At 44.6% G+C, this 15,049-nt stretch overlaps 1 protein-coding gene across 13 annotated transcripts in view; it reads left to right on the forward strand.

The window, feature by feature from the left end:
* ADGRL1 (adhesion G protein-coupled receptor L1) overlaps positions 1–4,895 on the forward strand; it is a 63,497-nt gene extending 58,602 nt beyond the window's left edge. For 11 of the 13 annotated variants that reach the window (XM_072602101.1, XM_072602109.1, XM_072602096.1 and 8 more), the window contains 2 exons: positions 319–336; positions 829–4,895. In XM_072602101.1, the coding sequence (XP_072458202.1) occupies positions 319–336; positions 829–1,568 (758 nt within the window). In that variant the 3' untranslated portion in view covers positions 1,569–4,895. Of the gene's footprint in view, positions 1–318; positions 372–828 lie in introns of all 13 variants that reach the window. The other 2 variants (XM_072602105.1, XM_072602097.1) reach the window with 2 other exon arrangements.
* Positions 4,896–15,049: the final 10,154 nt, after the last annotated feature.

A 15,049-nucleotide genomic window follows, 5' to 3' on the forward strand; every position in this document is an offset into this window, starting at 1 on the left:
TCAGAATGCAGCTCTCTTACTGTGTCACCATGGACTAGTTTGTTCATGTCTCAGCCTCAGTTTCCTCATCTATAAAATGGGTATAATGCTTGCCTCAGAGTTGTTGTGAGGAAAGTATTTGTTCACAAAATTGAGTTGTTTTAAAAGAGAAATAGGACCCTTCTTTTGAGGGCTGGGCATAGGGTACCTAGGTTTTTGTTTGAGGGAAGGCTTCATAAGCCCTGGATCGGGAGCTGGGTGTTTGAAGTTGGGAGATGATCTCTCTGGACCAATCTCATTCTGACCCTCTTTCTTTTCTCTCCTCATGCAAACCTACAGGGAGCTACCGGGAGCCCAGTACGTCCTACCCTTTTCCAGTAATATTTCAGGAGGTGGGAGACAGTCTAAGGCAGTAGCTGCTGCCAGACAGGGATGACCTCATGTGTGGGTCAGAACATACAGGATTGCCCTCCTCTCTAGGCAGGGTCAAGCTCGGCCCCTCCTATCCCTAAGTGTCCAAACCCCCCAGCTATGACTCCTCAGGATCCCCAGGAGAATTCCTGATGAGTGAGTGATAGAATGAATGGCCCTGGGAAAGCTAGCTCTCTCTGGTGGAGGTAGCAGGAGCAGGAAGTAGTGTCCCCAGCTGCAGGTGAGGAGGTAAGAAGTGGAAGGGCTTATCTGTCTCCCCAGGGTGATGGGAAGAGTCATAGAGAGTGACTGAGAGGACAGTCCAGCCCCTCTTCCTCCCATGCTCCCTTCCTCATCAGCCCCGCCATGGCTTCTTTCCAGCCATGTTCCCATCCGTGCCGCTGTCTTCCTTCTGACCAGTGCCCCTCTGTCTTACAGAACACCCTCTAGGAGGCCGGGATGCATGCGGTATGGACACCCTTCCACTGAACGGTAACTTTAACAACAGCTACTCCTTACGAAGCGGCGACTTCCCCCCCGGGGACGGGGGTCCAGAACCACCCCGAGGACGAAACTTGGCTGATGCTGCCGCCTTTGAGAAGATGATCATCTCCGAGCTGGTGCACAACAATCTCAGGGGTAGCAGTGGGGCAGCCAAGGGCCCCCCACCCCCTGAGCCCCCGGTGCCACCAGTGCCAGGTAGTGGTGGGGATGAAGAGGCAGGGGCCCCCGGAGGGGCTGACCGGGCTGAGATCGAACTGCTCTACAAGGCCCTGGAGGAGCCCCTGCTGCTGCCTCGGGCCCAGTCGGTCCTGTATCAGAGTGACCTGGACGAATCAGAGAGCTGTGCGGCTGAGGATGGGGCAGTCAGCCGACCTCTCTCCTCCCCACCTGGCCGGGACTCGCTCTATGCCAGTGGGGCCAACCTTCGGGACTCGCCCTCCTACCCGGACAGTAGCCCAGAGGGGCCTAGTGAGGCCCTTCCACCACCCCCTCCGGCCCCACCTGGTCCTCCTGAAATCTACTACACCTCCCGCCCGGCCCTGGTGGCCCGGAACCCCCTGCAGGGCTACTACCAGGTGCGGCGGCCTAGCCATGAAGGCTACCTGGCTGCCCCGGGCCTGGAGGGGCCAGGGCCTGATGGGGATGGCCAGATGCAACTGGTCACCAGCCTCTGAGGGGCCCCATGGACTCAGAGGGCAGGGTAGCCCAGTGCCAGGGGAGGGGGATCCTGGGGAGGGGAGGACTTTGGGGGATAGAGGGTGAACTAAATGGAGCGTGAGACAGGCTGTCCTCTCCATATGTACCCCTCACCTATGGGCCCTACCACTCCCCTTTTAGGAGACTCTGAGGGGGCAGGGTCCCTGATGTACAGGGTACACAGGAGTTCCCGACAGCCACATGCACCAGCTGTTTTGGGGGAATGTTGTGAGGATAAGCTGAGGGCCCCCTAGGGGTAAATGGGCAAGAAGCTGGAGGAGCACAGTCCCTTCTAGATTCCCTGCCCAGGGGTAAAGCGGTTGCCAAAACCTCACTTTGCCAAACCTCAGTGGCTCCTCTCTGCAGCCAGAAACCTTGCAGTCCCCACCCCAATGAAGAATTTCAGGGCAAAGGACAGATGGACAGCCTTCTGTGTATCCTCCTGCTCCCCTGAAACTGGGGGTTCTAGCCCAAGGGAAAGCCCCAGAAGGGAAATTGAGGGGTGCGGCTGGAGGTTTAAATATTGAACTTTCTTCTGAGCCAACTACCCCTCATTCCCTCCCTGGAAGCAAGCCTGCTCTGAGCTCCCCCCCAAGACTGTACCCTCTGACCCCCCCCAGGGTGACTCCTGACTAAGCACAACCCCCCATGGGACCCCCAGCTCATGGGGGTGACTCCTGGGGGGGCAGTTCCCAGCTCTGTGGGCTCAGATCTCTGGGGAGTAGATTCTGGGTCTGGAACTCTCCCTGGGGCAGGGGGCCTCTTTACCCTTCCCCTCCTCCCCCATTGCTGTAAATATTTCAACGAAATGGAAAAGAAAAAAATTACAAAAAAAAATCTCATCACTTGAAGCCACTGGGAGCCCACAGCCCAGGCCAGCTCTGGCTCTCCACCAACCAGAGCACCTACCCACCTACCTGCCCACCCACCCACCTACCCACCCAGCAGCCAAGACTTCTCTCTGCTTGTGCGTGCATCCTGGCCAGGTTGGAGTGGGGGCCTCCACGGCAGCTTTTTACAATCAAAAGACAGAAAAAACAAAACAAAAACAAGAAGCAAAAGAGACACAACCTTTTTCCTTCCTGGCACCACGTTCCTGTCGTTTCCCTCTGAATTTAGTCCCTAGCATCATCTCTCCTGGGGCATGTGTCCCACCGCCTGCTCCAGGAATAGGGATCCATTTTCCTTTCCTCGCCCCACCATCCCTGCCAAGGGGAGACCCCTCCGACCCAAAGATGCTTTCCTGAGGTGGCTACACCATCTCTTTAAGTTCTGTTAACTGCAAATTGCTTCTGGGCCTCAGGACCAGCAAAGGGATGAAGGTGTCATTTTTCTGTCTAGAGAGGCTAATGGAAGAGTTTAAGAAAAAAGGCAACCCCCCCCGCCCCCAGTCCCCAGGTGCTGGAGTAGGGAAGGGTAAGATGGGAGTTTTGTGTCCATGAGTTTGGGGTCAGGATGTGGAATGGTGGAGTTTGCCCTGTCTGGAAAGAGTGAGAGGTCCCCAGCAGGGAAGGCATCAGCTGACACCAGCCGGGCTGTTTCTCCAAACCTCCTACACTTCTTAGAAGCTGGTTTTGGGGGGAATCTGCTCATGTGTGCCTCTCCCTGCTATATTGTCTTTTCCTCTCTAACCTTTTTTCACCATCCTCACCTAAGGGCTCCTCTCCATGCCTCTTGGGGTGGAAATGGGACAGCCCAGCTGTGCAGTGTTGCTACAATGCCCTGGTCCCTGGTGGCCATTTCTCCAAAGGGTGGCCCCTCCCCATTCCTGCTCCCTCCACCTCACACCCTCCCCCTACCACTTTTCTCACAAGTGCCATGAGTTTTCTAACATCTTTGGGTCTCAGCCTGCTGCTGCCATTAACTTCTTGGTTTGGGGGACAGGAGCTCCAGGGAGTAATTGGGGAATAAGTATGTGTGGTATGAGGAGATAGGGGGTCTTGGGGGAATCCTTTTTGCTGCTAGAAACCCCCCTCCCTCCTCCTGGGGAGCTGGGGCTGGCTTGTCCCCATTACGTGGGGGAGAAGGGGTCAAACCAAAGAATGGTGGCTTTGTCCCACATTGGGGGCAGGGGTAGGGAGGACAGTGAGGAGGAGAACCCGGTTGGTCTCCATCTCTTGTTCTCCTAGGTAAGACTGAGAGTGATCCTGAGTTGGAAGTGGTAAATTCACTTCACCAGGAGCCCCTGGGTTGAATGGCAGTGAGGTCAGGTTGGGGAAGGCAAAGACCATCCAAAGGCCCTGCATCACCATTTCCCCCACACAACATTCCCCTCTTTCTGTGCTTGGGAGAGACTTAAGGCAGGAGCTATTCCCGGTGACCTCTGTCTCGATTCCCTGGTTGTGACAAAGGGCCACCTGGGTGGGTGAGGGCTGTGAAAAGCTCACTTTGGGAGAGGGGGAAGGAGAGCTAGAGAAGGGATGTGTCTGACGAAGGAACTGGCAGGTGGAAGGCCTAAAGGGCCCCCTACCCTTTCTGCCTCAAACGTGGGGCAGCCATATGACACCAGCTGGGGATTGGGAACTCCTAGGTTTTTGTGGAAACTGAAGGAATGTAAGGAGTCCTGCTTTCCCCCCTCCTACCCTCCCCTTATCTCCCCAGACATGGACAATCATGGGGGTAGGGTGAAGTGAGTCAGTAGGTTCCCATCTAGCAAGGACAGGGATAGCAACAGGAAGGGTTCCTAGGCCTCACGGCTGCATGGCAGGGCCCCCTGGTGGGGACACAGAGACCATCGCAGCCCAGCTCCAAGCCACCCTAGAGAACCCAGCTGTTCCCCCACCCCAACTAGCCCTGGTGCCTTGACACCCCCACCCCAGCTGGGACAGGACCCACTGTATAGAGAAGGTTCTTGGTTTCCTCCCCCTACTCTCCTTTCCCTGGGCTCATGAGTTCCTTCCCTCTTAAAATGTTGTGGGAGGCAGTTTCTGGATTTTCATTTCTCTTGGTTCCCTTGCCTTCTTTCCCTTTTTTCTGTCTCTGCCTCTCTTTCCCTCTGTCTGTCTTTCTCCTCTGTGTCTCCCATCTGTCTTGTCTTCTTCTTACCCTCCTTTTCACCCTTGCTTTTCTCTGTCCGTTTGGGCTTCCCTCCTCCTGTCCCGCCACCCACCTGCCCCACCTTGGTCTCCTCCTTTTCGATATGCCAAACCAATTTTGGGTCGAGTGCATTTAACGAGAACAAAACAAAAGACTCATAAAGACAACGAGTACGTTTCAAAAAAAAAGAAAAAATTCCAAAAAAAAAAAGAAACCATTGTCGAGTCAAAAAAAAAATCAAACAATAAAGAAAATAAGATTTCTTGGAACGTTTAGAGCAGAGTGATTTATTTCAGGGTGCAGAATGGGGAAATAGGTGGGAGGGGGACCAGAGGTTAAGGAGGACCACAATGACAGTCTCAGCTATGGGCAGTGACAAATTCTTTGGAAGATAAAGCAGTCCAATGGGAGAAACAGTATTTTCTGTCTAAGGACCTTCTTTGTCCCCAGGATGTATTAACACTATTTATATAGGACTTGAAGGTATGAAGCATTTTTCTTGCAACAGCCTTGAAGGGTAGATCATACAGGATATTATTATCCCTTGTTATGGATGAGGAAATTGAGGCCCAGTGAGATTTAAATGAAATGTGGCCAGACTTAATAGTCCAAGTGTCAAAGCCAGGATTAAAATGCAGATCTTTCCATGGTACAAAAACAAGGGCTGCTGAGATTTGAAAGCATGAGTGTAAACATGATGTATAAAACTTCCAACTCCCTCTTAGGGAGACCCACATTCATGCGCACATGTTAGGAAGGATATGTTTTCAAACTTCTCTTGACAATTTCCCTGTCCAGTTCCTTTATCTTTCATTCGCTCCTTACCACTGTAAGCTTCCTCCCTCCATGGTACACATATCAGAGATAATGACAGAATCTGTCTTTGAGTACTTTCCAAGGAGTGTTGTATTCTCTTTTTGAGACTATTAGACAAACCTTAATCATATGCAATAGTTATTTTAGCCATGGCATAGAGGGGATCCTGGGTTCTTGAGGATTCTGTCAGCACAGTCTAAGCTCTGTCAAGTTCTAATATGCTGTAAGAGTTCCAAGTATGGTTCTGACAACAGACCAAGTGTGCTTTTCAAAACTCAGCCTAGCCACATAAGGAGAAACTGACCAACAGTAGATTGGCCCCTTGTCAGTGAATTCCTTGGTCATGGCAACTCATAAAACAAAGAAAAATACAAAATGTCCCTCCATTCTGCCGGTTTGTGCTTCTGTAGTGAGTGCAGCAGAGTGGGAGGTAAGGTATCTGTGTGTACTAAGAAGAGGAGTTTTTAGACTATCTATAAAATTCACCTTGGTCTATTTACCTGGGCTGTTAATTCGATAAATGTGAGCCCATTGTTCAATGACCAACAACAAGGCATATTACAGGAGGAACTGAATCATATCAATCTTGACATTCTTGAGAGAAATGAAACTAGAAGAAATCTAAACAAAAAGATGGCTCACAGGTAATCAATTCCTTGAAGAAACTAAGAAATGAGTTGGTGGAGTCGGTTTTATCATACACCCAAAGTCATCAAGGAACATCATTTTGTGAGACATTTGGTTATCTAAAACTCCAGTGATCATGATATTTGCATGAATTAACATAGTTGTGTAGAAACTGAAAAAGAGAAATGCTACAAGAATTGGATAAGACAATCCAAATTATGTCAGCATGTGGTTTTATACTCTGTGATTTCAATGCAAAGGTAGGAAAGGTGAGCACAATGAAACACAGAAAACAGCTCGGGAAGAACCATGAGAGAGGTCAGACACACGTTTACTACACAGAAACTTCATGCCTTTTTTCAAGAAAGGAGCCAATCGATGCTAGATGTAGTAAGCACCGAGTAAACTTAAGAGAAAAAGGAATTATTATATTTTAATAGACAACAAAAGACTCATCTTTAATGTGAGAGTCCGTTTGTCTGTGTAGAATTAGATCATAACTTGTTAGAGCAAAGAGGAGAACTGGTATAAAATTGTGCATAGGAACTGGACCTGTCATTTTCCTGGAATAAAGAATTGGGACAGAATGAAGAACTCCCCTCTACTGATGGAAATTAGCAGCTTCTTTGCAGCTAATAGTCTCAGAAGTTGCTAGAGCACTGACTTGTCTAGAGTCCTATGACCAGGACTTGAATTCGAATCTTTTGGTTGCCAGGCCAGTTTTCCCCAAGGCCATGACTCACAGGTTGATTGAAAGACATCAGAGACATTAGAGTATAAATAGCTAGAAGAAATAAAAAGGAGAAAAAGAGAACATACAACTGAAACAATTCAATCCTCTCCTATTTAAATAAATTACTGATAACAGAAAATGGGCAACAAAAAATAGAAAGCAATTATGTAATAATTTTTTACAGAAGTTTAATTGATAGAAATCAATTGCCATGAGAAAAGAGCAAAAGAACCTTATTAAGAACATAAATGCCTTGTAGAGAGAGAGCAAACAGAGTCAACACCAGTTTAGAATATAAACTCGTTTGTAAAATCTTACAAATAAGAGAGATGGGTGATTCCAAGGTGTATCACCTCATAAAGCAGAGAGAAACAGGGATGGGCAAAACCAATTTAAGGAAAGCTGGTCAAGAGAACTAACTTAAGCAAGTAATCCTGAGAGCCATTGTCTACACATTCCCAGGTCACTCTCCTTCCTTCCTCATTGAGCCTGGTACCTGGTTCACAGTCTTTCTCCTCCCTCATAATAGGAGACAACATATGTACTGACCCTCCCTCAAACACCGTAATTACTCAGTTCCTCAACCTCCTTACTTCCCATGACCTATTCCTCTAATCCACCTGACCCACGTACAAAGATGGTCATACCCTTAATCTTGTCATCGCCCACATTCAAGAATTCCAAAATCCCCTTATTGAACCATAACCTATTGGCTTTTCACCTTTCCTTCTGCTTTCCCTTACAAAACCCTGGTTTTTCTCTTTGCTGTGACCTCCAATACTTTAAACCCTCAATTCTCTCCAAGGTTATCTTCCTATACTAACCACTCTCTCCTCTTTTCCCCATCTTAACCCTTGGTGAACCAGTTCAACTCTCCACTGTCCTCCTCTCTTGAATTCCTAACTCTCTTTTATCTCCAATTATACCTTGCCAAGCCTCAACCCTGGATCACTTTCACCCCTACACACATGCTGCAGAACAAAGGTGGAGAAAAATCACACAACCATTTTGACTAGGTCCACTTCAAGACCCTTATCGCTGCAAGGTAATCCTACTGTTGTGCTCATCCTTCATTGCTGAAGAAGACCATGCCCATCAGAGAAACGATGACATGACTTGCACTTGACTTTGTTTTGCATGAGGGAGGGCTGTACAAGGTCACCAACCTCACTTTCTCCTCCTGAGCTATCTGAATCCAGTGACCAAATATTCATCAAGATAACTGGAGATGGCCCAGGATGCAATGGGAGACCTTGGCCCCTTTAAGCCAAGGCCTATTCAGGTAATCACTTAGGGTGAGGTAACACCCATTCATCGAATAGGCCTGTTTAAGAAGTAGTCAGGCACCTCCTTTATCAATACCCCATTCTACAGCAGTTCTGCCAAGCCTCTTCATGATTTCTTAAACCTCTCATTGCTCCCTTTCCCCTCACCCTTTAAATTGAGATTCTTGTCTCATATTTTACAAAAAAAAGAAAAATTCAGGCCACATGCTGTAAGCTCCCTCTCCTCTTTTTTTCTTCCCTTCTCTTCCTCATCTCCTATCACTCAGATGTCTTCTGCCACTTTCTCCTCCTTCACTTTCCTTTCATATAATGAAGTGGCCTTATTCCTTAACAAGGCTAACCCAAATACCTGTTCAAGTGATCCCATTCCTTCCCATTTCTCCCCCCTTTATATTTCCATTCTATCATTTATATTCAATTTCTCCCTGTCTACTGGCTCCTTCCCTGCTGCCTAAAAATATGTCCATGTCTCCTCCATTCTCATAAAACCCTCACTTAATCCTTCTGTACCCACTAACTATTATCTTTTCTCTCTTCTGCCATTTGTAGCTAAACTCTTCAAAAAGTCCATCTACAACAGGTGCATCCACTTTCTCTCCTCTCACTTTCTTGTTAACTCCTTACAATCTGACTTCTGATCTTATCATTCCATTGAAACTGCTCTCTTCCAAGTTAATAATGATCTCTTAGTTGCCAAATACAATGGTGTTCTCCTCAACCTCTCTGCAGCCTTTGACACGGATGATCATTCACTTCTCCTTGATACACTCCTTTCTCTATGTTTTCCTCCTACCTTTCTGACCACTCCTTCTCAGTCTCTTTTGCTGGATCTTCATCTGGATCAGATCCTCTAACTGTAGGTGAACCTCAGAGTTCTATCCTGGGCCCTCATCTCTTCTCCCTCTCTACTATTTCATTTGCTGATCTCATCAGCTCCCACAGATTTAATTACTGTTTGACAATTCTCAAATCTACCTATCCCACCCCGACCTCTCTGCTGATCTCCAATCTCACATGTCTAACTGCCTTTCAGATATCTCAAACTGGTCCAATACGCATCTTAAAACACATGTCAAAATATGAGCTTGTTATCTTTCCCAGTAAACCCCCCACCACCTTCCCTATTACAATACAGGGCATCAACTAGGCTCATAACCTAGACATCCTAGACTCCTCACTATCTCTCATTCCCCATAGCCATTCTGTGACCAAGGCCTATTAATTTCACCTTTGCAGAATCTCTCCAATAGGCCCCCTTCTCTCCTCTGATACTGCCCCCATCCTGGTGCAGGCCCTCGTCACCACACACCTGGACTACTGCAATAGCCTAATGGTGGCTCTGCTTGCCTCAAATCTCTTCCCACTCCAATCTATCCTCCATTCAGTCACCAAAGTGATTTTCCTGTCATGTCACCCTCATACTACACAAACTCCAGTGGCTCTCCATTGCCTCCAGGATCAAATACAAAATTCTCCACTTAGCATTCAATGTCCTTCAAAAAGTAACCCCATCCTACCTTTCCAGTTTTCCTACATATTATTCCCCGGCAGGTACTCTTCAGTCTAGTGACTCTTAAGTCTCCTGACTGTTCCACAAACTAGACCCTCCATCTCTCAGTCCCAGGCATTTTCTCTGGCTGTTTCCCATGCCTACAATGCTTTCCCACCTCAATTCTGCCTCTTGTCTTCCTTATCTTCCTTTGAATTCCAATTAAAACTCCATCCTTTGCGAGAAGCCTTTTCCAACCCCTATTAATTCTACTGCCTTCCATCTGTTAATTATTTCTTATTTATCCTATATGCAGCCTGCTTTGTATATATGTTTCCATGTTGTCTCCCCCATTAGATTATAAGCTTCTTGAGGGAGACTGTAATTTGCCTTTTTTTGTATCTCCAGTGCTTAGTACAATGCCTAATATAAGAACCTAATAGTTACTTAATGTTATCGATTAACTGACTGGTCCAAAGGGCATTTAAGGATGAAAGTGGAAGGATAACTTAAGAAAAATTGAAAATATATACAAAGATATTTATTATAAACTCTTTTTCCTATCAGGACAACATAACCACCACACTTAAGAAACAGTACAGTCCCAGTTGTACTTTCAGAGAAGGCAAAAATGGCACTAAAGAAAAATTTTTTAAACGGTTGGATTTGATCAAGTACTCAGAAGATCTGTGCTGGAGGTGGCGCAATTACAGGGTGTCAGAAGATTGATTCACAAGGTAAATGAAGGAGGAAGAGATATCAAAGTGTGGCATAAAAAAAAATCTGACCCTACTAATACCCAAAAAGGCAACCAAGAGAGTATCAGCTACTAACCTACGTTCTGCCTTTCCATTTATATATAGTTGGAAGGCATCCTAAGTGAGTGTATTAGGAAAGAACTGTGAATTAGACTTTCATAAGCCATATCCCTCAATTGTCCACATCTTTACCATCAGAGGAATACCTAGAAGCTACAAAAAAAAAACAAGAACCCAAACTGTGCTCATTGTTCACTGATTATTAACAAAAAACATTAGAACAAAATGCCTTAAAATCTCTCTTCCTATAAGGAGAGTCTTCCATTCATATATAAAAATCCTTCAAAATTCCTTGAACGATTTAATAACAGAGATAATCTTATTCAACAACCCTCTGATCATAAACATCAGATGAGATATAAGAGAGATAAATGCTTGCCAAAGATGTTTGCTATTGTAATGTGATGAAGATTCAAAGTGCAAAAAGATTTCTGCATTGAAAGTAAGGTCCTCTTCATATGTTACATCATGATAGTTCCATCTGTCTATCGGGCCCTGGACAACTGCAGAAGCTTCTGGAAGAGATCTGTAACCAACCAAAAGAATTTGGCCTGACTATTCACACACAAAGGATTAAGTGGATGAAGAATGACTGTTGTCCAATTGGATAGATAACCTATGGAACATGCCCAGCAGTATGTTTATCAGGGAGAGACAGAACAGATGGAACAAGGTGGAGCCAGAAATAAGGCCAGAGATCGCCTTTAGGAAATGATATGACCTCCAAACTTTTCACAGAAATGAAGGCTCATATTTGTAATATCAATAATCTACTGACAGTGTCATATGGCTTCCAGAAATGGAATACAACAGCTGCCAAACATTTACAAATGATTGTATTTACAACCAGAGGTCAATGGAGACCTTACCATACATGGTAGGTATGAGGAATCTGCAACATTTATCAAATGAAGAACAGGAGTAAAAGATGTCACCAGTTCAAATGTATGATGGGAGAATGACCTTATCACATGATCAGGACAAAGTGGATAACCTGACTCAACCAGTCAACAAATATTTATGCAGCACTTACTATGTACCTGGCATTATGCTAAATGTTGGGGATACCAAGAAAGGTAAAACCAATTCCTGCCCTTGAGCATCATAGTCTAGTGGGGGGGGGAACAACATGAAAATATGCATATACTACATGTACAGATATATATACGTCTGTGTGTATATATATATATATATATATATATATGCAAGGTAAATTGGATATAGTCTCAGAGGGAAAGCACTAGCACTAAAGGGAACCAGAAAAAGCCTCTTGAAAATAGCAGGATTTGAACTGAGACTTGAAGGAAGCTAATCTGTAGAGACAAGGAGGAAAAGCATTGCAGGCATGGAGAATAGCTACTGGAATTTATCTGTCAGGAGATAGAGTCCACAATAAAGTCCACCTTTATATTATGAATGAGAGACTCTCCTTATAGGAAGAGCCTGTTCTAATGAGTCAGACGTTTTTATTAATAATCAGTGAACAATGAGCACAGTTTGAGTTCTTGTACTTTTTATAGCTTGTAGGTATTTATGTGATGGTACAGGACAGAACCATCATTGGGTAATCATCTATTTATTTTTTAACTCTTTCAATATTTTTGAAGTCATTAAGGTTCTTAAGAGAAACTTGTTTCTAATCGCTTTATAGAACATTTAGTCAAGTCCATTATACAATCCCAATTGCTCAAATCATTTTATATTTCTAGTTTTCTCTTGAAAATTTTTCTTACTTGAAGTTTCTATTGAGCACTATTCTTTTCATCAGAAATTCTTCAAAGTCTTCTATTCCATTACCTGACTTCCCACTTTAGGTATAATACAGCTTACACAACAGAAACCTACCACAAAATGAAGATTCCCAATTGCTGTAACGGTAAGAGAATTTGAAGATCTTCTTTGCCCCTTAATAGGTTCATGTGACCTGCTTTGAGCTTTGGCCCAGCCCACAACAAATCACATGGAGCTGAAAGTGGGAGGTGCTTGATGAATGGGTGGAGCAGGAAGGGTACAGCAGAGCTGAGAGCTGGTGGAGGGGAGAGGGAGGGGAGAGGGAGAGGGAGAGGGGGGGGGAGGGGGAGAGGGAGAGGGAGAAGAAGGGGGAGGGGGAGGGGGAGGGGGAGGGAGAGCAGCTAGCCAGAGTGACAAGAGGAGTGATTTTGCTTTAGGGAGCTTATTTGTGGGAACGTCTGATGGCAGGAAGTCTTGAGGATGGCCGTGTTCCCTTTATTGGTAATGTATACAAACTTTTCTGTTACCATGGTGGAACTGGTTTTCTGGTAACTGAATAAATATACTGGTTTCATCTTTAAGGAAGAGAGTTTATATTTTGCAGATTTGCCCTGGAAATACACAGGCATATCCATAACACTGCTGTGGGCATCGTATTGGCGCTACAATTGGTTAAGAGTGCGCTTGGGATTGTATTGGGACCAATGACCTCACACCAGAGTAGCCAAGTGGGCTAGTACCAATTCCCCACTGGTATTTTAAGTTCAGAGACATCATTCTTTTCTAGGGTTTGACAGAAGGGTAACAAAGGTGACCATGGAGGTCCCAACATGGAGAAGACCACTAGTCCAACTAGGTCTAAGGGACTCTAGACAGACAGAACAGTTTAAAAGTTTAAGTGCCACTTAATCTTGTACTATATTCTTATTCCTTCACCTGAAGTCTTCCAGTGAAGGACAAATGACTGCTTCTTTGAGAATGCTGTCTAAGGATTTTTGATGAAAAGTAATTAGAGATTGGGTGTGACAGATCTCTGAATCCAGAAAGCCAAGCAGGATCAAGGACTGAGGAAGGAGGCATATTCATTTGAGTTGGGGTCATAGAGGGAGGGGAGAAGGGTATTCAGATATCATGGAAAGTTTAATAAACAGCACAAAAGTGACAGCCCTAAGCTAAAGGCAAAGTCTTCCCTTGGATCAGTTCCAAAAAAATAGCTGGAGTCCCCAGGAAGCTGACTGAAACCCACAATGCCTAAGGCCCAGAACTATATCTTTCAGAGTCACATTTGCCAGTTTTCAATATTTCATAGACAGATAGTTACTGAAGTACTTCCTTCCCTATCATTTGTGACAACTGCTATCCAATACCATTCTGTTACTTGTGAGAGTTGATAAGGAGTCACTACCCTCACACATTTCACAGAGAGAACGATGTTGATGTCTGAGCATCTACCTTTTGGATGGCTGCTGACCCTTTCACACCTCTTAGGCAAAAAGTGAGCTATCCTGAGATGAAAGAATGTGGTTCAGTCTAAAGAAAATGTCTCAGGTTTAGAACCCCAATATAGAGTAAGTCTCAGGTATTGGGGTGCCCCCATTTGTCTCCCCAGTGAATAGATAATTCCAAGATCTTGCACCCTTGTGAGAATCCTCTCTCTGCCCTAAACCCTTGGAGCTATAATGAGGTACCTCAGTCAACTTCTGTTCTTCCTTTTCCCTTACTCCCTAGATGGGATCATTTACCAAGTCCTAGCATTTTTACCTCTTTAATCCTCTCCTTTCTGCTCCCACTACAAAGAACTATGGTTAAGGCTTTCATTACCTCATAATTATTAATAGCCTACAGGGTTGAAAAATGACAAATGTCGGAGGGGATGTGGAAAAATTGGAACACTAATATACTTTTGGTGGAACTAGTGAACTGATTCAACCATTTTGAAGAGCAATCTGGAATTAAGCCCAAAGAGTTACAAAATTGTGTATACCCTTTGACCCAGCAATGCCACAATTAGATCACAATTAGATTAGGTTTGGGAAACCAAATTAATCAGGGAAAAAGAAAAAGAAATTTATATCCTCTAAAGTATTTATAGCAGCTTTCTTTGTGGTAGCAAAGAATGGAAATTTGAGGGGATGCTCATCAGTTGGGGAATGGCTAAACAAGTTGTGGTAAGATTGTGATGTAATACTATGGTGCTATAAGAAATTGATGAGCTTGTTGATTTTAGAAAAACCTGAAAAGACTTGTGTGAAACAGAATGAAATGAGCAGAACCAAGAGAACATTGAATATAGTAACACCAATCTTGCTCAAAGAACAACTATGAATGACTAAGCTATTTTAAGTATTACAAATAACTCAAATCAACTACAAAGGACCTTTGAAGGAAGATGCTATCTACCTCCAGAGAAAGAACTGATAAAGAGAAGCATATATAGTATGGTTTTACATATGCATACATATATGTATACATATACATACATATTTTTACACTTGTGTATGTGTATATATACATATACATATACATATACATATACATATACACATCTGAGTGGCCTTTTCTAGTTCAGGGTGGGAAGGGAGAGAGAAAAAAATAAAAAGTATACAGCAGAGAACAAAAGAAAACTCAGATGGAAGCACAGAAAAGCAGCGTAGCTTATTACATAGTTGGAAAAAGTTAATAGTGTGAAATGGAGATTCATGGTTTCTTACTGAATCCTCTTTTTGTGTTGTGCTGTATATATGGAAATTTTTTTTGTCTTTTTGTATTTAAGTTCAAAATGAATTTAAAAAAATTTTTGCAATAGCCTACAGGGTTTAGACCTTCTTGCCTCCAGGCTCTCTTCTCCCTTCATACCACAACCAAAACAATCTTTACAATGAACTGCTCTGGTCATGTCATTCTCCTGCCCAAAAATCTTTTG

Source organism: Notamacropus eugenii, chromosome 4 (genome assembly GCF_028372415.1).
Source record: "Notamacropus eugenii isolate mMacEug1 chromosome 4, mMacEug1.pri_v2, whole genome shotgun sequence".
Lineage (NCBI taxonomy): Eukaryota > Metazoa > Chordata > Mammalia > Diprotodontia > Macropodidae > Notamacropus > Notamacropus eugenii.